Here is a 19,404-nt window from a genome sequence, read left to right on the forward strand (position 1 = left end):
CACATTTGCTCGCCTCAGGCGCCGTGATTTTCCCTGAAGATTCGTAGTAGAAGGGCCACAAGGCCTGCGCATCTTCAGGGGCGGGCCCTTATCTGGCTCCTCCGCTGACACTCTGGGCTCCACGTGTCCGGCCAGTGACATGGAGACTTCCTGGAGATCCTTAACTCAAAGCAGGCATCCTGCAATGGTTCTTCAAGTGTCAGTGTTGCAGAATCTGCAGGGCAAACCCAAGAGCACGGTGAAGGATTCCATGTCTGCACGAGTATCGCCGCTCTTCTTACTACACTACGACGTTTGCGACTGCGCATGCGTAGTATCTGTGCCGTTGTTCTAAAACCCCGACAACATAGCACCAATCTACGTTTGAACGAGGTGCTCGTCAACCTCAGTCTATCCAACGAGTCACCCCTAACCACCTCGGCAGCGCACGCCACATGTTGCGGTTCCTCCCCATTGGGGTTCCCTCAACTGAAAGCGGATATGGAGAAGCAGGCGCAAGTTCTTGTAGCACAGATGGCGGCCCCAAAAATAGTGAGGATATTGACGCATGCGCTTCCGAGTATTGAAATGCGAGCGTTCGATGTCTTGACTGGCAGAAATGTCAGATTGAGTGAGAGTGCGGAGTGGGACGATGACGGCGAGGCTATCGAGGACGAAGTGTCGGACGAGGAGTCCGAGATTTCGGACCTTTCCTCAGACGAGGATGGATAGCCACTAGCGGTATTTAGATGTTGAACTTCCTGCCTCACAGACTGACCTCATCACCGAGAAAGTAGTCAGAATTAAATACACTCTTGATATTATCCCAAAGAATCTTATGCTCTGCTAAGTAGCGATTCAAGAATTATAACTTATTACACTCTAATAATGTAATATACAGGACATAAAGCCTGCTCATCGAGGATCTCAAGGTCCTTAAAAAAAAAGTCTGACGCACTATAGCATGGGAAGGTCTTGAAAGGTGCAGTATTAGCAGCGTTTCCCGACAGTGAGATGTATGTGTGCCAGAATTGCATTGGTGCCTCCGCTCGAATCTAGATCGCACAACACCATAGTATTGAGCAGTTTTTGCATGATTAAGTATCACTTTAGAGCCCCAGATCAAGAGTCATATCGAAAAAAAACCATGAGTGACACCAAGGGACGCACGTTCATGCTCGATATATTAAAGAAAAGTTGGAAAGATTATGGACCCCTTTTATACTTCTTTGACTTCTTCGCGGATCTTGGCGAAAACAGCGCATCCCAGCTATCATCTTTGGGCTCAGCAACCGCCTCATCAATATAGTCCTCTTCGACCGGTGGCGCTGGCTCTGGCGCTGACTCTGGCTCTGGCTCTGAAATTGGCTCTGGCGCTTCAGTGAAAGCCGTCTCATCAAATCCCTCTAACTCATCTCTCGTGATGAGTTCATCTGAATCTGTTCGAGGGGAAGGTGTCGACGAGTCCAAGAGAGAAGTTCCAAGTTGTCGTGAGAGAATTGCCACATCACATGTATCTGTTTACAGCCACAGATTAGCTTCTGTTACAAAACTCATGACGCCGAATGAATTGATGCATAGGGAACATACCGTGCAATGTCACCACCACAAACTTCTTGCAGGTTTCTAGCCCCTGAATCAGCACATCCAGCTGGTTATTCAACTGCCTACGTTTTGCACGGCCCTCATCAGACTCGCCTGCAACGCTCGTTACTACGTCAGCGGCAAGTTGCGTGACTTTGATCGGGGACAGGATGTCGCCCAGCTGCGCGATGAGATTGGTTTCGACGACTTCGACAGCGATGTCGTCGATGAAGCGTTTGAAGGCAACCTAACCAGTCAGAACGTATCTCAGCAAAACCATGCAGCAACGAGCTGTGGAAGACTTGTCTTGGCAACTACGAACCTTGTAGTAAGCTTGCATGCAGTTCAAGGCCTCGGAGCAAGCATAGGAATTCATATCAGGGTTGTTGTGCTCCATGAGTGCCTCCAACAGCGGACGGTAGTCCATTGTTGTGAACTGTGGTTCTTCAGTATTAGGAGCCAGTGAGGTCACACTGAAGACATCCTTAATGATACGTGTGAGCTCTACCCTACTCCTTTCTTTCTTGACATTCTGCATGGTCTCCGTGAAGTAATGGTTATACGTAATTGGATGCCCTTTCTGATGTTGGGCAAGGAGATCCGCCGTCTTGCGCCTGGCAAATCCGACGACGTCCTTGAGCGCAGGTTCGACCAATTTCTGGAACAGCGCGCCGCTTGTCGAAGAGTCCGCAATGTGGGAAACGAGATGTTTTAAGAACTCTATCACCGAATTGGCTACCTGCTCGATATGATGTCTAGCAAGGGCTTCCCAGGGATGTGATTGCTCGAGAAAGAGGTCGGCCACTATCATTGGGTTGAACGTGCCGGGAAGTTCACGACCCCGGGTCCGCTTCATCAGAGCTTCAATACGGTTGAGATAGTGGGCGCGTGATAAGACCTTGACCTTTCGACTGACATTTTGCACAGAATTACCATTCGACGAATCGGTAATGTCGTAGTAGTGACCTTCGCGTGCCATGATTTCGGCGAACGACTGGTTGAGATTCTGTACGACAGCACGAATTCGTTTCTGATAGCCAGCGCCAGTCTTGGCGTCTTCAAAGAAGTCATCGTTGTATGTTCCATCGACAGCGGCTTTGGTCAGTGACTGGAAGTTCTGACTGAGTGTGAGCAGATAAAGGCGTTGTTCTTCGACGCTGGCTCGGGGTAAACCGAGTATCTGAAGTTGCGTGCGGCAGGTAGTCGACTTGGTTTCGATCTCTTCTATAAGGCTAGGAAGTTCCGCAGCAATCTGGTCCAGAAGTAGTTTACTCAAACGCTCTCTCAACGGCGCAATGCCGAGGATTGATTCGGGAAGTGTCCGCCATACGCCTTCTGTGAAGAATCGTCTCTCATCTCCGTCACGCCTGGCTAGTGACCAGGCTCCGGTCTCTGAATCCATGTTTTTGAGAACATGCCATCCAAGACGAAACTCTACGTCGAGATTCTGGGCGAGCGACATGTACATGACCTCACTGTCAGATCCTGGAATCAACGTGTCAGGCTTTGTGATGACACCGAGCGTACGATTCCCAGCTCTATCAGCAGCTCGAGCCAGTTTGAGCACAATCTGGTTGGCGTAGTCGTTCTTTGCCGACACAACTGCGAGTATAATACTCCTGGGTTCCTTCATATACGACTTGACTACGTCTTGCACCAAATCGATATCGGCCTCAGATTGTTGCTTCGTCTCAGAGTGAATGAGACCAGGCAAGTCCACGATCGTAAGGTGAGGACGGTCAGGACCAGAGATTTCGATGCGCAAAAGATCTTTAGAAAACGCTCGACCAAAGCTGCCAATAGCCATTGCTTTTTTGGCATTTTCGATCAAGTCTGGAAGCTCTTGGAAGCCTTCGAGAGTCTCGCGAAAATTGCTGAGAGATGCACGCTCAGTTTCGTTGTGAGAATGGTCCGGAACGATGGACACGCTAACGCCAACGTGCGGGGTTTTTCGAAGGACCAGTTCAGTCGGAAATCGAGTACATAGGTTACTCTTCACAGGAAAGGAGACGCCCGAGATAGCTTCAAGAACAGAGCTTTTTCCGGATGATTGATCTCCGCAAACAATAATTTGTGGTAGCGAAACGTAATGATCGATGCCTTGGGAGCGAAGACGATCTACTGAGTCGAGAAGATCTAGTTGATCCTTTGAGCAAAGCTCATCGAGTACACGATTATCGAATGACTTGACAACCATTGCGTATCGTGACAATGGTACGCGATATGCTCGCTGTATGTGTGTGAAAAAGAAAGGTATACGTTATCCGCGGCTAGCGAGGAGGAGGGAATTGACGATTGTTTCGGCAAGTATGGAGGAAAAGCACGTTGTGTAGGAATGTGAAGTGGCTCAGGTCTTCGACATAGGTGGAAGCTGTCAACTGTCACACCCACCAGTGCCGTGCAGACGCGGTGATCATTGTTGACGTGGCACCGGATATGAGATCTACCTTGCATATTCAACAAACAAGAGCTAGGACGTAGAGCTCGGTCCTCAAGCAGCATCGTGGACAATCCAAACATATTCCTACTATTACTAGCATGCAGACTCAAGCAAGATGTTATGATCGAGCATAATGTTGATGGCGGACGATTGATACCTCGGTAAAGTGCACTTAGGGAGATACATAACATCAGTCCAACAGGTATGCATCCTAATCCTAGTAGCTTTGTGTCTGCATTAGTCCTTCTGTTACACACGCGGCGCTGACGTTTCGGAATTACTCTACTCAGAAGAGCCAACCATCAGTATACAGAAGCGTGCTTACATTCCTACTCCCACGATCATGGGGATCATCTGGCACGAAGAAACCATTGAGTGGGAGTGTCTTAGACTGACTAGTCTTGTTCGGCTCAGAGATAGGCTAAGCACTGGAATATTCCTCACTTATACGTGATTGCCTCGCGTAGCTCGCGTTCCGGTAACTGTGAGGCATGTACATTGCGATGTCTGTGAGCTACTAGCACATGTAAGTTACGCAATGGTAGCGCGACCCATTTTGCCATAGATTTTGCTTTCCCCGGTGAAATCCTACAATTGGAATTTTTACTTCACCCAGGCAGCCGCGAACATTCGACGTTCGCACATCTTGCCTCCATGAAGACTGCAACTATCTGTACAGTGTCACATTCCAGCAAGATACCCCGCTATCAGGGGCCAGTAAGCACCAAACATGCTGCATGCGTAATGACGATGCTTCAGCGTACTAAGCTGTTCAGTAGAAATGCAATCCAGATAATTCCTGAGAGGTACTTCTCTTACAATATTAACAGTAACTGCATCTCGAAATTTTCCGGTCTTAGCTCGCTTTTCATCGTTTCATTTGATGATGCTTTCATATAATCAGCTCTCATAACCACACGATGCATGATGGGCGAGTCGAGCGTTTTGGTGACCATAATACTAAGGAGACAGGGTATTGGGAGATCAAGATTGCATCAGTGGCGTGATGTTGGCATTACCGCGCCGCACACGTGCATGATTCGCTTTACTATCAATGGCTGATTCTCGCTTCTGTTTATTTTCATCCGGTTGTTACCATACATTTACCATGTCGCGCAAGAAGCTCGGTAGTCCTGTATTTAAAGCAGCTACTTTCGCACAAAATCGTTGTCTTACAGGTCCCAGCGTTTGTATCCTTTGAACAGATTGATGCGAAACCAGTGCAAATGAGAGAGGAGTCGGACAGCTGATCCCCGGAATGTATGGGGCCTACTGCACAACTGATCTTCTGCAAGGTCTAACCAGCGTGCGACCTTTACCCCGCACCCCTAAGATGGCTGATACACTTCATTTGGTATGTTGTGGGACGTATCTCACCATGTGTTCTTGCACCATTGGGCAGAGGAGAAGCTTCAAGTTGCACAACTTGGAAGCAACGTCATTCCATGTATCGTTCAAGGACTCGGCTTAGTACTTCCAATATCTGTATTTACCGTCACGACTTGTGTTCAAACGAACAGAAAAATTGTAACTATCTCTACGATGAACTACTCATGCACCCTCTGCGATCGTTATTTCGGCAATAAGGAAGCATTCGAACAACACCAACAAACCTCGCCTATACACGTCAAAACCATACATTGCTGGATATGCAATCGCTATTTTGGCAGCAAGGATGCACTCGAAACGCACGAACAGGCCTCACCTGTGCACAAGAAGAGTTTCTACTGCCAGCTTTGCGACTGCTTTCTCGGCAGTAACAAAGCACTGAAAAGACACAAATGGAATTTTCAACGCTACCAAGAATGTTCAGAGGACGCTCCGGACGCTTCGTGGGACTCGTCACGCGATGAGGCCGCGTTAAGCTACGCTATGGCCAGGTGCTCGATCGTCAATATGCCTACGCCTGCCACCCAACGTCACCCCCAAACTCTTGTCTCAGCAAATCCATTCATGATTACCACACTACCAAAGAGAGCAAAGACAGACGCCCCTAAATCTACACCAGAAATGAGAGAGCATTTCATGTTTCCAGCACTCCATGCAAATATTGCAGAAGCAGTCTCGCCAGAGATAACCTCAATAAGATTCCACGAAGACAGTGACGACGATACCTTTCGTCACGAATGGCACACCCACGTCACGGGCAGCTTCACGTGCGATAACAATGGCTGTGAAAGACAATTCTGGGGCAGTGGGAAGGTCTCTATTGAGATAAGAGGATATGGTGGCAATGGGTACAGTGCAGTTGTATATAACCAGAGATGCAGATCCTGCAGATGCTTAGGGATGTTCGTGCTGGACGAAGAATCGTATATCGATCGGGTTGCATATAGGATCAAGAAATGGGCAGGGGTGAGTGTGGTGCCACCATATTACGGACGAATGAAAGGCCCAGAACATGAGCGGCACCTTTGCGAAGGCTGTAAGCGAGGTAAATGCCAAGAGGGGGGTGATTTTGTATTGCTTTGATCAATCCAAGTTCTCGCGTCGATGATTTACAGTTGAGCAAGCAAATCGATTAGACTCTCATCAACAATTGGTTGTAAACATATACACCATAATTTCGAGTAGATCCATTACATAAAGCAGAGAGTCGATCATCCAACCTCGTATTCACAGCTAAGACCGTCCTTGGTATCAAATAACTTATTTTCCACAACGCCATGCACCACCCATCCCAAACAATGCCGCAGATAACAAAAAGGAAAAAGTGGTATCATAAAAGCTCTTCTCATCTTCCACAACCCATCGCTCTCCACACTCAGATCTTGTTAAAGTCCGGGTCCTCGCCCCTACGCACACTCGGGTGATGCGCAAGGTTAGGCTTAACAAGATGCGCGAACTGCGGGTTGACATTCAACGGATACGAGATCTCAGGGACGCGTGGAATCTCCTCGTCTTCTTGCTGGTGCTTGCGCTGCCAGAAGCGCTTCTTCTGGGTCTCGCCAGAGGTGGTGCGGGAGTAGATGGACGAAGCGGGTCGGTTAGCCCAAGGCTTGGTGGGAGATGTGCTGTGGTAGCTGGGAAGGAACGACTGGCGGGCGGTACGGAATGCATTGACTGGGTTGAAGTTGAATTGGGAGAGGCGGTTGGGATTGTTCTGCTCGGTGGGTGAGGCGAGTTGGGGAGAGCCGCAGTCGATGGGGGGAGTGCCCATGCGCATGGAAGGCGTGCAGCCGATGTTGCTGCGTGTGCTGCCGGTGCGGTGGGAGTTGATGGTGAAGGCCTTATGCTTGGGGTCGTATTGCGATTCGACGTCGCATTCGGAGAGTGTCATGGCACCGCGAGCGCGGACGGCGCGGGCAGTGATGTGGCGGGCCTTATCGCGGAAGACGAAGCTCTGGATGTGAATTAGCTTATGCCCAGAAAGAAATGGTGAAGGATCACTTACAGCAACAAGGTTGAAGAAGCCAATGACGATGCACAAGATGCCTGAGGCAACAAGTAGGCGCCAGAATGGCATACCCAGGGACTCCTGGCTCGTGGCTTGCTTGTTCATGTTTCCGAGCAGGTTGAGTCCAATGGCCATCATAGCGCAACCCAAGGTAACGAAACCATGAGCCGGGCTAAGAAGAGGCCAATTGCGAGCGAAGAAGTTGCGGAAGAGCGAGCATTCTGAAATGATGAGGAAGAGACCAGCGATGGCTGTGATGACGTGACTGCAGGCGTCGAAGAAGAAGAACTGCTAATTGTAAGCCTCCTGCCTACATTCCGGATTGAGCGAACCTACCTTGGAGATGATGAAGGTCTTGACAAGCATGACAACGCTGCTGGCAACGACTGAAGCCAAGGCGATGATGTTCAGAGCCGCGCATGACATTGAGGATAATGTAGCCTGGTCCAGCCAGGTGCTCGGCTGAAAGAAGCGCCATTTCGAATGTGTAAAGATTGACAGAGGTCGCTGGGACTGCTAAGGATGGTGTAGATTTATAGCTGAGCTGTCCAGCAGTTCAAAGTCGCGTCGAGCAAGGGTGATCAAAAAGATCGAGATAGATTGTGAGTTAGAAAGTAAGGTGTAAGAAGTTAAGAGGTGAGGAGAGCGATCCACGCTGTAGGCAGCTTGCTGCTCGCTCAACAATAGCAACAGAAAAGAACAATAGAGAACTGTGGTGAAGGAGGAAAGGTCGAGGTGAACGGGGAACCTGAGGAACAAAATCTCCCCGGTGTCTCGCCTAGACCAACCTGCCGTTGTCGCGAAGAAGTCAATAGAACCAGATCGGGCTCAACGCGCAGGGTCCCTTCACTTCCACAGCATCCAGTGGCTCAAATTACTCGGTCGTTAACCTTGCGCCCGTACTACCTTTGGTATGAAACACGAGACGGGCGCCTCAAAAGAGTTTAGCACCGCGTCTGTCAACATGGACAACACAACAATTGGTGACTAGACCTGCTTTCCCGCCCACAGAACAGCAGTCTAATCCTGGCTCCTTGGGCATTGAGGCGCTCTAGCGAAGTCTGGTCAAGGTGTGACTGTCGCGTAGCGATTGGCTCACAGCGCTTGAAACGCGAGTGGGGATGGTGTTTCAAGTCTTAAAACAGACGATGCGCGCGCCCATCTGCGGGCGGCAAGAAATCCCCGACCCTTCAATCGTTAACCGTCGTTTCCGCGAAACAAGGCCGTCCCGCGACGCGGATGGGGATCTTTTGTCGATGTGTGGTGGAGAGTGATGGAGACGAGAACGATGCGGCGCCTCGAAACTTGACAGCGCTAAGCGACGCTATGTCAGCTTGCACCGGATGGCCAACCACTGTCAAACCACCAGATGCAATCACGTTTCCATTCACATGCTGTTCGCCATGGTTGTGGGGACTGCCGAAGTTGTCCAGGATCGGACATGGATTCATAATTACTCAAAGTACATCCGAGAAGCTCCCTCACGACACAACGTACCACTTTTGCCCTCAATGACTAGGGAATTAGGGATGTTCTCGCACCAGAAAGTCTTAATCAGTTGCGCCAGTCAAAGGGTCTTCGTGTGCGAAATAAAAGATCTTGGCAGCGGAATGGTGTCGATCACAATGATATATCAACACCTTGGTTCCCTCAGTAGGTATATCCAAACTCTATTGTCTATTGCGTCCCGACAGTTCCGTCCCGGTTCGACGCCATCGGGCCGTCCTTCATCTTCTTCATGAAGCCACTCAGTTTCCCTGCACCTCGTCCACCGCTTTCAAGTTGTGATCCAGATATTGCGGGGCCAGAATATGGCTGCTTCCCAGGAATCGGCGGTACCGGAGGCGCATCGGCTGCGGGTGGTCGCGGTCGAGATGCGAAGTTTTGTGACTCGATTTCGGATCGGCCAGCTTCGATTACAGCTTGGTTCTTCGCGTGGACAGCGGAGTCTGCGGGAGCGAAACGGCGGTCGACAGTGTTATTGAAAGTTCCACGCAGGGCCTCTCCAGCTCCCTACGAAGATCGTCAGTTGGTCTACAAACATATCTTGCGCAGGCTGAACTTACATGGATACCGTGGGCTGCTGCCTTCAAGCTAGCCAAAGTTGCCTGCTTCTGAGGCACACCCTGAGGCGGTGGCTGGGGAGTATGACCCGCTCTAAAAGGAATAGGACGGCTCGCGTCAGTATCGTAACCATTGTGCTGCTGAGTACTCCACGCCTCTCCCCATTGCTGCGGAGTTGGTTGTTGATGTCCAGCTTGCATCTGTCCAGGTTGTAGTTGGCCGGGGATCTGTCGTGGGACGCCCGGAGGAGGCGCTCTCGATGGATACGAGAAGTTTGCCTTGTTCGAGGGACTACCTGGAGTAATCGGGCTCACAGGTGTGTCCATGGGGTTCGGTCGCTGTACGGCGGGCGAGACAGAGTCCAACTCCAAGCGGTTCCTGATATTGTTTCTCTGTGGTATAGGAGGTGAGGAGTTCTCTGGAATCGTGATATGCGGCGGAGGCTGGTTCTGATGTTGACCTTGGTTGACGTTATTGATATGATTGACATGGGTCGCCGGTATTGGCGGGGTGCCGTCGTTGTATGAGGTCTGCGGAGTGAGACCTGGCGGAGTGAGACCGGGCACTGGGTTCTCGCTAGGTGGAAGAGGAGGCATTGGTGATGGTGGACTTGGTCCAGAAGTATTGGTTATGCTTCCATCTCCCTGAGACGCGCCATTATTGACAGGCTGCTCCACAGTTGTACTTCCACCCGGGCCAGTGGTCGTAGTAGTGGTGGTCGTTGTCTATGAAGAGAGTGTCAGTGGAGGCCGCACACAGACTGCTCAGAGCTAACATACAGTAGTTGTGGTGGTAACAATGTTTCCAGTGCCAGCATCGCGGTATGTGTCTCTTGAGATATTCTCATGACTAGATCGGTTTTGTAAAGAGTGCGCCGGAGGTGGAGCGAGGGTATTCTGCTGAGGCGGTGGTGTTCTAATAGCTGCAGGCGCCTGTGAAGACTGCACGGGAGGGTTCCACGGTTCACCGAGAGAAGCACGATTCGCATTGCTTGCGAAACTTGGATTGGCGCTACTGCTCGGTTCGCTGCTGCCGTACGCTGAGTCAAAGTTGGTGTCAACTGTGTCTCTCTTGGGGTTGTGCTCCTTGGGCGGCTCGATGGTATCTTTCCTCATGTTGTCCCTGTCTTTCTCTTTCGAGTGGAAGGGGTTTGAGAGACGGAATTTCGATTTCTTCCTCTCTTCAGCAGACGTCGTGTTGTTTGCAGATGTCATTGGTTGCAAAGTGTTCGCTGGGTGACCACTTAGTCCGCCGGACATGGTAACGCCTTGCCTGTCACGGCTTTTGCTGCGCTTTCGAAGTTTGTTGGCGGGTCTAGGGTCTTGTTCCATGTTGGTGTGTACTTGGGACAGATGCGCAATGTTGCGCCTTGTGTAGAATAAATCGGATGGAGCAAAATATTTCGACAGTCGTTCTACTGTTCTAGGAGCATATGGGGGAGTAAAGGCTTAAGCAGGGCCCCTCAGCCAGGCCGGCAACCATGATATCATTCTGGTAATTGTGGCGCCGGCTGAGTGGCGCGTCCAATCACAAACTCACATCTTGACGATCACCCACCGGTCGAGCATGTGGCGGGTGAGAGGCAGGGATGTCGAACGCTCGATTGCGTCGGTGCGGTTCTGAGCTGTCAGGTTTTGTCCCACTCCCTCTTAGCGTAGTGACGAACTAGTCTGTCGCTGAACGTTCCGGCCAAAGAAATTCTGGCGTCGGCATGCGCAAGGAGAGCCGGCTTTACAGTAATTGGCACCTGCACAATGCGATCGTCGCACGCCGGTTCTAGTCCATCGAAAGAACCCTGAAATGCCTGCGAACCTGTTTCGAGGGTCCAGCGATCCGCATCCCAGCCACAATAGCATCCGATGTGACCAGTTTCTGATGATAGGCTACGACAAATGCTATATCGCGATGAGATATTGCGCACACATGCACCAGGAGCGAGAAGAGCGTTCGAGAACAGAGGGTGTTTTGGACCCCACACATCATGTCAGCTTCGCTTCAGCCGCCTCGGGTTTCGCGACTTCGCCTCGCTAGGTTGACACTGTGCAACAAGCCGCAATGCAATATATACGTTCAAACGCTGCGTAAGGACACGCATGATATCCCTTCCCAGCACGGCTCTTCGCTGAGCGCACGATATCACACTGGTGAATCGACAGATGTTGGCTACTCACTATGGCAGAGATCGGGCTAATCGCGAGTGTCGTCCAGGTATAAGGCTCTGCACACATGATAATTCGTCCTATACCTCTTACTGACACGCTCCAGGTCGCTGGTGCGGGGCTCAAACTCTCACATACACTCTATCAGTACGTTGATGGAGTGGCAACGGCGGATCGCAGGATCAAGGATATCGCAACGGAGATTCGGCTAACTAGCTTTGTTATTGAAGAGCTGGGCAATGTTTTCAAGAGTGATGAAACGAAGACTTTGATTTCCAAGGGTGCTCTCAAAACGGCGGACGAGACAATGAAGGAGTGTTCTGATGTGTTTGCCGAGATCGATGCAACGCTCAAAAAGAGCAAGAAGAACACTTTCGGACGGCTGATGCTTCCTTTCCGAGACACCAAGATCGAACTTCTGCGAAGCCACATCGACAAGCTAAAAGATACTTTGACACTCCTACTGGGTGTGCTATCTGTCGCACACCACGTCGCAACTAAGAAGCTCGATCGCAAAGCTGAGGCTGAGGCAAAGGCTCAAATTCAGGAGCTGATCGAACTCAAAAAGAAGTCGGCTAAGAAGTACGAGGAGTCGCTCAAGAACTTCAGCATCAGCGATGGCAGTAGTCAAACCCTGCTGGATGATGCAGACACAGAAACTGTGGAAGAGACCGTTCAGGTCAAAGCTGCGGACGAGGACCCTTCTGCTCCTCTCTCGGCCATGGCGATCGCTTCGAGCATCAACCCAAAAACTCTCGAGACTTGTGTACAGCACGTGCGAAGTTTGCTGGACAGCATCGAAACTCTACAACAAGCTCTCACGAGTGCAGTCGATGGAAGTGATCATTCCACACATCATCAGAGTCTCATCGACTCGTACTTCCTTGCTCGTGGTCATCTTGATGGTGTCATATTCCGTGGATCACCACAACAGGATCTAGTGACTGACACACAACCGAGTGTAGAATCGACTAAGAAACCCTCCTTACCCAGTGGACTTGCATCGGCGCACAGCAGTGCTAAGATCAGACCAGAGGTCGTCATTGAATTCGGCACAACGAAAGGCAAAGTGTCTGCGGGACATGTGTCTGTATCGACAAAATCACACAGGCGAAGATTCGATGACGTAGACGCCCGGTCTGCTCCTTCTGACACGATCCATACCGTCCGCACCGAGTTGGATGCTGCACTGGAATCACACATGAATAGTGTAGATGATAAGTCCAACATTGCGCCAAGGAAAGCATCATCGCATGGAATATCAACTGATGAGAGGAGTGGTCGCAGCGGCTACCCAGAAGCTCCATCACCTCCACAAACAGCTACCTCGAATCCGCAACCTTCATCAAGTACACCTAATGTTAACAGTGATCCCGCTCCTGGTGACGGCCCGACTGAGTTGCGCGACAACTCGAAAACCGAATCTATAGAAGCCCTAGTCGAGCACAGCAGCGCCGATGACAAAACGCATGACGGCCTAATCTCCGGATTAAGAACATGGGACGGCGATGTTCGACACGACCGCCCGCAATACTTTTCAAGCAAGAATCCTCTACGGCTAAGTCCACAATATGAGGATTGCCGAGGACAGTCATTGTCTCATTTGATCACCAAGGACGATTGGCCGGTCATCAATACTGAGCGGAACACCTCAAAACCTTTTTACAGGTCGATCGTAATGGACTTACAGGACCAGAGTTCAGGTAAAGATACTGCTGTTAAACCATCTGAAACTAACACGCCTCACCCTGCCCATACCCGCCCTACATTAGGCTCGCACGATCCACAGAGCCCGGTGGTATCCGATACCTATCACCGTCGTAAACCATTATCGTCTAGAAGGTATCGGCCATCATCTGCTATGTCTATTTCAACTTCAAACAACGAACCCAGGCTTCGTGTCGATGGGACGATGCCGCTTAGTCTTCAATTGAGCGGCGATATGGAGGGTCGCACTTTGCAGTTGGTACCAGCTGCGAGTGGAACGACTGACATGGTCATTGGAGGTAATGGATCTCGTAGCAGCGGAGCTGTTTATCGAAGCGAGAGGGGCAGTGCCACCAGCGACGATAGATACGTCATTGCAAGTCAAAGAAGACGCGAGGCCGAGAACGTTTCTGAAAAAAGTAAGAATCTCAGCTCTGCATTGCGACTAATGTCATTAATAAGTACTACAGGCTCTCGTAGCCCCCGACTTCGTTCGAAAATGATGTCGCAGAGATCGGATCCAAACCCTTATTTCTCACCAAGAACAACACACGGCCCAGCAGTGGTACAAACGGCGCGACCTCGTCGTGCACCGTCTGCTTCGCGTCCACGACTGCAAAGCTTTGCTGGAGATCCTGATCATTTTGGGGCCCCGGGAATGCCCGTACCTTCACAGACCAGCTACTACCCTCACGACTATAACCCTCAACAATATCAGCCGTCTTATGCTCAAGGGCCTCCGCCCTATGGACGCCCCTTGTCAAGTCGTACACAGCGCGAATATTCTGCGCCTCTTATCACACAAGAAGGTCAATCCCAATACTCAGCGAGATATGGATCGGCCCCACTACCCACCACCCGGCCTTCCCCGTCTCAGACCTTGCCGTTGCAGTACGGAGAACAGGACTTTGAGGAATCTTCTGAGTCCGAATACTCCGAGAACGAAGAAGACGAACGTGAGGTTCGTCAAAGACAAGAGCGAGCTGCCCGCGCTCTGATGCCTCCGCCAAAATCCAGGCGGGACACAAGCCAACGTCGTCCAACTCTTGCCCATGCGAAGACAACGCAGGTTGTTGAGCACCTTGAAGCTAATCGCCGCGAGAAGCGTCGGCAGTCTATCATCGTACCCGATCGAGCTGATCCACGGGAACGACACCGTTACCGGGAGCGAGCACCTGCATCGAATGCTGACCCAACGCGGCGCCCCTCAGTTAGCCGTCCAACTCCTCGCCCTTTGCCACATCGTTCAACACAATCTGAATATAACACTCGCCGTGCGAGCATCGTTGTCAATGATAGCAGATCTAATCAGCGCGCATCTTCCGGCCAGGACAAAGATCGAGCTGCCGAGGGTCGATATGATGCTGCGAGGCAACGAGTCAAGCGAGCTAATAGTGTTAAAATTCAGCAGCGCTATATGTCCAGTCTTTCGGAAGACGACGATGACAGTGACAAGGAAGAAGATGATGATGAAAGTGAAGAGGAAGTATCTCAAGATGATGCTTGGGCACTCATCGATAATCAGGAGAACACAAACCTCACAAACAAAGTAAATGAAGACGCGAAGAGCAGAAAAGCCGAGCTCATTGCGGAGGAGTACATTAATGCGACTCGAGGCAGCCGTGACCCGTACGCCGACCAGATCAACAAGGCGGCTCTGAAGAGGGCCTCCCGTAAGCCTTCGCTGCCTTCAACATCGAGCGGAAGCAAACAAAATGTCACTGGATTGCTGCCCGACATGGGCAGCGGAACTTACCTGGCAAAAGTGGAGGACTACTGTTCGGATGAGAGCGAAGGTGGACACGTATTAAAAGACGGCTTCCCGCGCAGGTCGTCGCCAACCGCGCAGGCGAATGTTAGCACACGGCGCTCAAAAGACCTCAGCGTTGAGAGGACGTCAGAACAGCACCATAGTAACGGGAGCAGCTCTCATCAGAGCCGGACGCCTCTCTCACGTACTGCCTCTGTGTCGTCGAAGCCACGACGCCATGCCCATCAGCGCCGCCCAACTATCGCCCGAGAGAAGCGCGACCATAAAGAATTAGAATGCAGAGACCTCAATTGCACCGATTGCGGGCTTAACACTCTTCCACCCCGCCCTCGTCGACCTGAACTACAGCAGACTGCCTCTACCCGCAATGTCGCCGGCTATCCCTCAGACACCATATCACAGCGCTCAGACCCCAACCCTTACTACTCTACACCTTCACCGGTATACAACCGACAGCCCGCCCCTTATGCCTCGCAGGGACCAGCAGTCGTCCAACCCGCCCGGACCATGCACGTGGTGGAGCGGGCCGAGGTGCTCGCATCACCCGAAGCAATACGGACAGAATTGCAAGAGCAGCTAAGTGACACCGACACAACCTCTGAGGAAATGGACCCAGAATCGAGTTGGAAAGACGAGGATGACAAACGCAAACTTGGCGCTATGAGTATCAACTCATTGTCCATGGGTATGCTCAGTAGGCAAGAGTCTACGAGTAAAGAAAAAGAAGCTTCTGCCAGGGGAGACTCTCCAGAACTACCTGGCACACCTACGCTTGTACTGGAAGATTTCGAACCGAAAGAATACGACGACGGTGAAAAAAAGACCGCCGACATGAGCCCCAAGGACGACGAGCATGAGCGAGACAAGGAGGGAAAAGATTTAGATGTGCTCGAAATACTAGCCAAGCCGACAGAAGCATCGAGCAAAACACAAATGCAAAGTCGAGCTGGAAGGAAGGCCACGAAGAGAAAACTTCCCTACATTACTGGCTCGAGAGGTGCTGCGGGAGTAGCAAAAGAGTGCTCTGTAGATGTGAGTGGAGGGTCTGAAGATGAGATGATTTTCTCAAGGGTTAGTGAATCAAGACGCAGGGCTTCCGCATTACAAGACGTCACGGTTGACGCGTCCAAAGGAGTAGCTTGGAGTGGAAGCGGCGAGGATTTTGACGAAGTAGACGAATTGTTGAAGGAATGGACGACTGTGTTCTAGCTTTCATAGAATATAACTTAATCCCAAAGTAGGGCAGTACAAGCAATAAGTCAGTAAAGTTTAGTAGTCAAACGCGGAAAAGCAAGACCTCGGTCAGGCGCGACTCATGTTCAGGTCCAAGCTCCCTCCCAATGAGCTTCCCCCACGCTTCGAGCCTCCGCATCCCCGCAAACGTGGACCACGACCAAACTTCCGCGCCATGTCCGTCCAGCTGTCATAACACCCTCTAAACGTCATGTCCTCGCCGTATTCCCCAATTTCGAAGCTGATACCGCGCATATCGCGGAGACGAACGCGATGCGACGGGCCGAGGCATGGCAGCAGTAGAGCAACTCGGAGATGGATGAGTAGCACACAGGATGCGCCAACGAAGAGGCCAAAGACGGCCATTTTCTTTCCTGGTATACATCTTCTCCATTAAACATTTAAATTTGTGACACAATAGAGATGCTAACAAACACCAGGCCAGGGTGTCCAGCGCGTAGGAATGTGTACACCATGGCTCGAAGCTTTCCCACGAACTGTCAAGCCTATCCTCGAAGAAATCGATGCGACGCTCAATCTCCCCCTTACAAAGACGATCGAATCCGGGACGAATGCCGAACTCACACACACCGAGAACGCGCAGCCCGCCATCATGGCAACGTCGATTATGATCTTGAGAGTCATGGAGCAAGAATTCGGCTTCAACACCGCTGAGCGCGTGGACATCACACTAGGCCACTCCTTGGGCGAGTTCGCGGCATTGGTAGCAGGCGGCTATCTCACATTCCAAGATGCGCTCAAGATGGTGCGGCGGCGCGCAGAAGTCATGAGCAAATGCAGCGCCGACGCTGTCGAGCAGGAAGGCGGCGAATTCGGCATGGTAGCACTCGTTTGCGAGTCGGAACAACACATGCAGTCCCTTGTCACCGGCGTGCGCGAATTCCTCGAAATCTCGGGCCCGGGGTCGAAAAGCGACTCGGCGGAACATCTCCCGGCCGTGCAGCAAGTCGCAATCGCGAACCTCAATTCGAAAAATCAGATCGTGCTGAGTGGGAGCATAGCGAGGATCAACACCCTCTTGGCGAATTTGAGGCAATTTGGTGGACACGACCCACGACACGTACGATTGAAGAGCGACTCGCCGTTCCACAGCCCGCTCATGAAGCCAGCGCAGGAGATTATGCACAAGATTCTACACAAGGAGAGGCAGGATGGGAGCGACATAATAACATGGCCCGGCGTCATGCCATGCATATCCAACGTCAGCGGGAAGCCATTCGAGGACAAAGAACAGCTGAAGAACCTGCTCGCAAGAAGCTGTGTCGAGACGGTGCAGTGGTGGAAGAGTGTCAAGTACTTACACGAGGTGGAGAAGGTTCGGAGATATGTTGGTATTGGACCTGGCAAGGTCGGGAGAAACTTGGTCGGCAAAGAAGTGGGCATGAAGGGCGCAGTCAAGGGAGGCGGAGTTTGGGGCATCACGAGCCCGAAGGAAATGGAGGAGGTAGTCAGAGCTTTGGAGGAGACAGAGAACGTCGAGGAGGAATAGCAAGAGGAGCAGATCTATGAATGATACCCGATCAACTGCAACGAAACGAAAGCCACGACACCAAATCTTCGTCGCCCGTTTAGACACATTCGAGGAATAAGGCATCGCCTATAACTAACTCAGAATGGTAGGACTTCTTGGTTGGTGCGTTTAATTTGGTCCTTTCGCTGGGATGTTTCATTTGCCGCTACACGTGCTGCGCCCCTTCCCTCATCATCGCTACATCCCCATTCCTCGAGTGCGTGTTCAACCCTACTACTGTATCTGATCAGGCTACCACTTCGACTCCAGTGCGATGATCATCTGGACACCAGAACACGGACAAACAACTCAATCCTACAATGGCTCTCTCCAACCTGGTCCTCCACCACCACCACCACCGCCCCATCCAAGCACGACCATGAACACAGTCTTCACCCACTTTAAATGGTCTATCCTCGACCCTCCCTCAGAAGCAGAAATACTACCGACGACAAGCCGCAATGGACACCTCTGACAAACGCCATCGCAGGCTCGCCAGCAACCACCCCATCAAAGTCTCGCCTGCGAATCAGACTAGAGCCCTTGCTTAGCTGGGAGCACTGGCAACAAGCCGAACAAGAGCCACCGCCGCTGCTCGTTGTCGAGAATCTCAACGATCAGCCAGTCTCACTTAAATAATTCTTACAAGCCGTACATGACTATGCTTTGCCTTTGCGCAGGCTTTTATTTCGGTGCTGCGATACCTACGACGAGGAAGAAGATGCGCGGTTCTACTTCAGCGTTGTAGCAGGTGTGCGAGAAGGAACGCCGTGCCCAGAAGTGACAGTACATGTGATTGAGGACACGGATAGAGATGGACAAGGATTGGAGGCGCATTTGGAGTTTATTGAGACGATGTACAGGAAGAGGCAGGCTGGCAAGAAGAGCAAAAAGAATGGCAAAAACATACAACAGCGGGGATTCGCCAGTGGTCACCCACCTGACTACTAATCCGCCGGTGCGCTGCTTAAATATGGCTGAGCGGACGGGAAGCCTTGTATTCAACGCCCTATGGTCGTATGTGAAAGGGGAGTGCATGGGTATGCCTAATAATGTTGGCAAAAGAAGGGACCAAGATTGTTGAGCGACGTTGGCAAAATGCAAGATCCAACGCCCTTTACCACCGTAAAACAAATCGTTTAGTACTGCGCGGGGATCAGCTTATAAAGTTACAAAAAGAAAGCCAAATGAGTGTTAGACCTCCAGTCCCTGGGTTGAAAGGATGAGCAAAAGGACAGCCTCGTGGTCTTTCAGCCTGCTACCCTATATGACAGCAGATGACATGTCTACAAGTACCGGCAAATCGCTAATAGAGCGCAGGGTTATTTTCTGAAATAAATGCAATCTTCACCAGCTGGCAGTATACCTAAAATAAGACCCCGCCGATTGCGTGAGCGTCACAGCCTTGCACCCTGGCTAGCTATGGTATAAGCACCATCTGACATGCTTTCCGCCTTCGAGGATGCATAGACGCTCACCGGTAGCTGCGCCACAAGTAAGCACATTTCCAATACTGCTGTGCAACTTGAGCCTCTCTCA

At 51.2% G+C, this 19,404-nt stretch overlaps 8 protein-coding genes across 8 annotated transcripts; 5 read left to right on the forward strand and 3 right to left on the reverse strand.

Moving 5' to 3' along the window:
• Positions 1-184: 184 nt before the first annotated feature.
• Positions 185-711, forward strand: SNOG_05212 (hypothetical protein; the record flags this gene model as incomplete). Its single annotated transcript, XM_001795569.1, has 2 exons — positions 185-238; positions 373-711. The coding sequence occupies 2 exons, from the start codon at positions 185-187 to the stop codon at positions 709-711; spliced, it is 393 nt and encodes a 130-aa protein (XP_001795621.1).
• A 474-nt stretch (positions 712-1,185) lies between these two features.
• SNOG_05213 (hypothetical protein) lies at positions 1,186-3,370 on the reverse strand (the record flags this gene model as incomplete). The annotated part of the gene is made up of 3 exons (XM_001795570.1): positions 1,186-1,418; positions 1,570-1,810; positions 1,886-3,370. 3 exons carry the CDS (start codon positions 3,368-3,370, stop codon positions 1,186-1,188), a joined length of 1,959 nt encoding a protein of 652 aa, XP_001795622.1.
• A 3,397-nt stretch (positions 3,371-6,767) lies between these two features.
• SNOG_05214 (hypothetical protein) lies at positions 6,768-7,826 on the reverse strand (the record flags this gene model as incomplete). Its single annotated transcript, XM_001795571.1, has 3 exons — positions 6,768-7,346; positions 7,398-7,688; positions 7,737-7,826. 3 exons carry the CDS (start codon positions 7,824-7,826, stop codon positions 6,768-6,770), a joined length of 960 nt encoding a protein of 319 aa, XP_001795623.1.
• A 1,251-nt stretch (positions 7,827-9,077) lies between these two features.
• SNOG_05215 (hypothetical protein) lies at positions 9,078-10,795 on the reverse strand (the record flags this gene model as incomplete). The annotated part of the gene is made up of 4 exons (XM_001795572.1): positions 9,078-9,413; positions 9,467-9,856; positions 10,244-10,295; positions 10,503-10,795. The coding sequence occupies 4 exons, from the start codon at positions 10,793-10,795 to the stop codon at positions 9,078-9,080; spliced, it is 1,071 nt and encodes a 356-aa protein (XP_001795624.1).
• An 841-nt stretch (positions 10,796-11,636) lies between these two features.
• On the forward strand, positions 11,637-12,982 carry SNOG_05216 (hypothetical protein; the record flags this gene model as incomplete). The annotated part of the gene is made up of 3 exons (XM_001795573.1): positions 11,637-11,672; positions 11,730-12,709; positions 12,922-12,982. The coding sequence occupies 3 exons, from the start codon at positions 11,637-11,639 to the stop codon at positions 12,980-12,982; spliced, it is 1,077 nt and encodes a 358-aa protein (XP_001795625.1).
• Positions 12,983-14,747: 1,765 nt separating this feature from the next.
• Positions 14,748-16,310, forward strand: SNOG_20053 (hypothetical protein; the record flags this gene model as incomplete). The annotated part of the gene is made up of 2 exons (XM_001795574.1): positions 14,748-15,185; positions 15,450-16,310. The coding sequence occupies 2 exons, from the start codon at positions 14,748-14,750 to the stop codon at positions 16,308-16,310; spliced, it is 1,299 nt and encodes a 432-aa protein (XP_001795626.1).
• Positions 16,311-16,797: 487 nt separating this feature from the next.
• SNOG_05217 (hypothetical protein) lies at positions 16,798-17,844 on the forward strand (the record flags this gene model as incomplete). Its single annotated transcript, XM_001795575.1, has 1 exon — positions 16,798-17,844. One exon carries the CDS (start codon positions 16,798-16,800, stop codon positions 17,842-17,844), a length of 1,047 nt encoding a protein of 348 aa, XP_001795627.1.
• A 124-nt stretch (positions 17,845-17,968) lies between these two features.
• SNOG_05218 (hypothetical protein) lies at positions 17,969-18,504 on the forward strand (the record flags this gene model as incomplete). The annotated part of the gene is made up of 3 exons (XM_001795576.1): positions 17,969-17,984; positions 18,117-18,253; positions 18,322-18,504. The coding sequence occupies 3 exons, from the start codon at positions 17,969-17,971 to the stop codon at positions 18,502-18,504; spliced, it is 336 nt and encodes a 111-aa protein (XP_001795628.1).
• Between the last annotated feature and the right edge of the window lie 900 nt (positions 18,505-19,404).

This window comes from Parastagonospora nodorum (genome assembly GCF_000146915.1).
Source record: "Parastagonospora nodorum SN15 chromosome Unknown scaffold_7, whole genome shotgun sequence".
Lineage (NCBI taxonomy): Eukaryota > Fungi > Ascomycota > Dothideomycetes > Pleosporales > Phaeosphaeriaceae > Parastagonospora > Parastagonospora nodorum.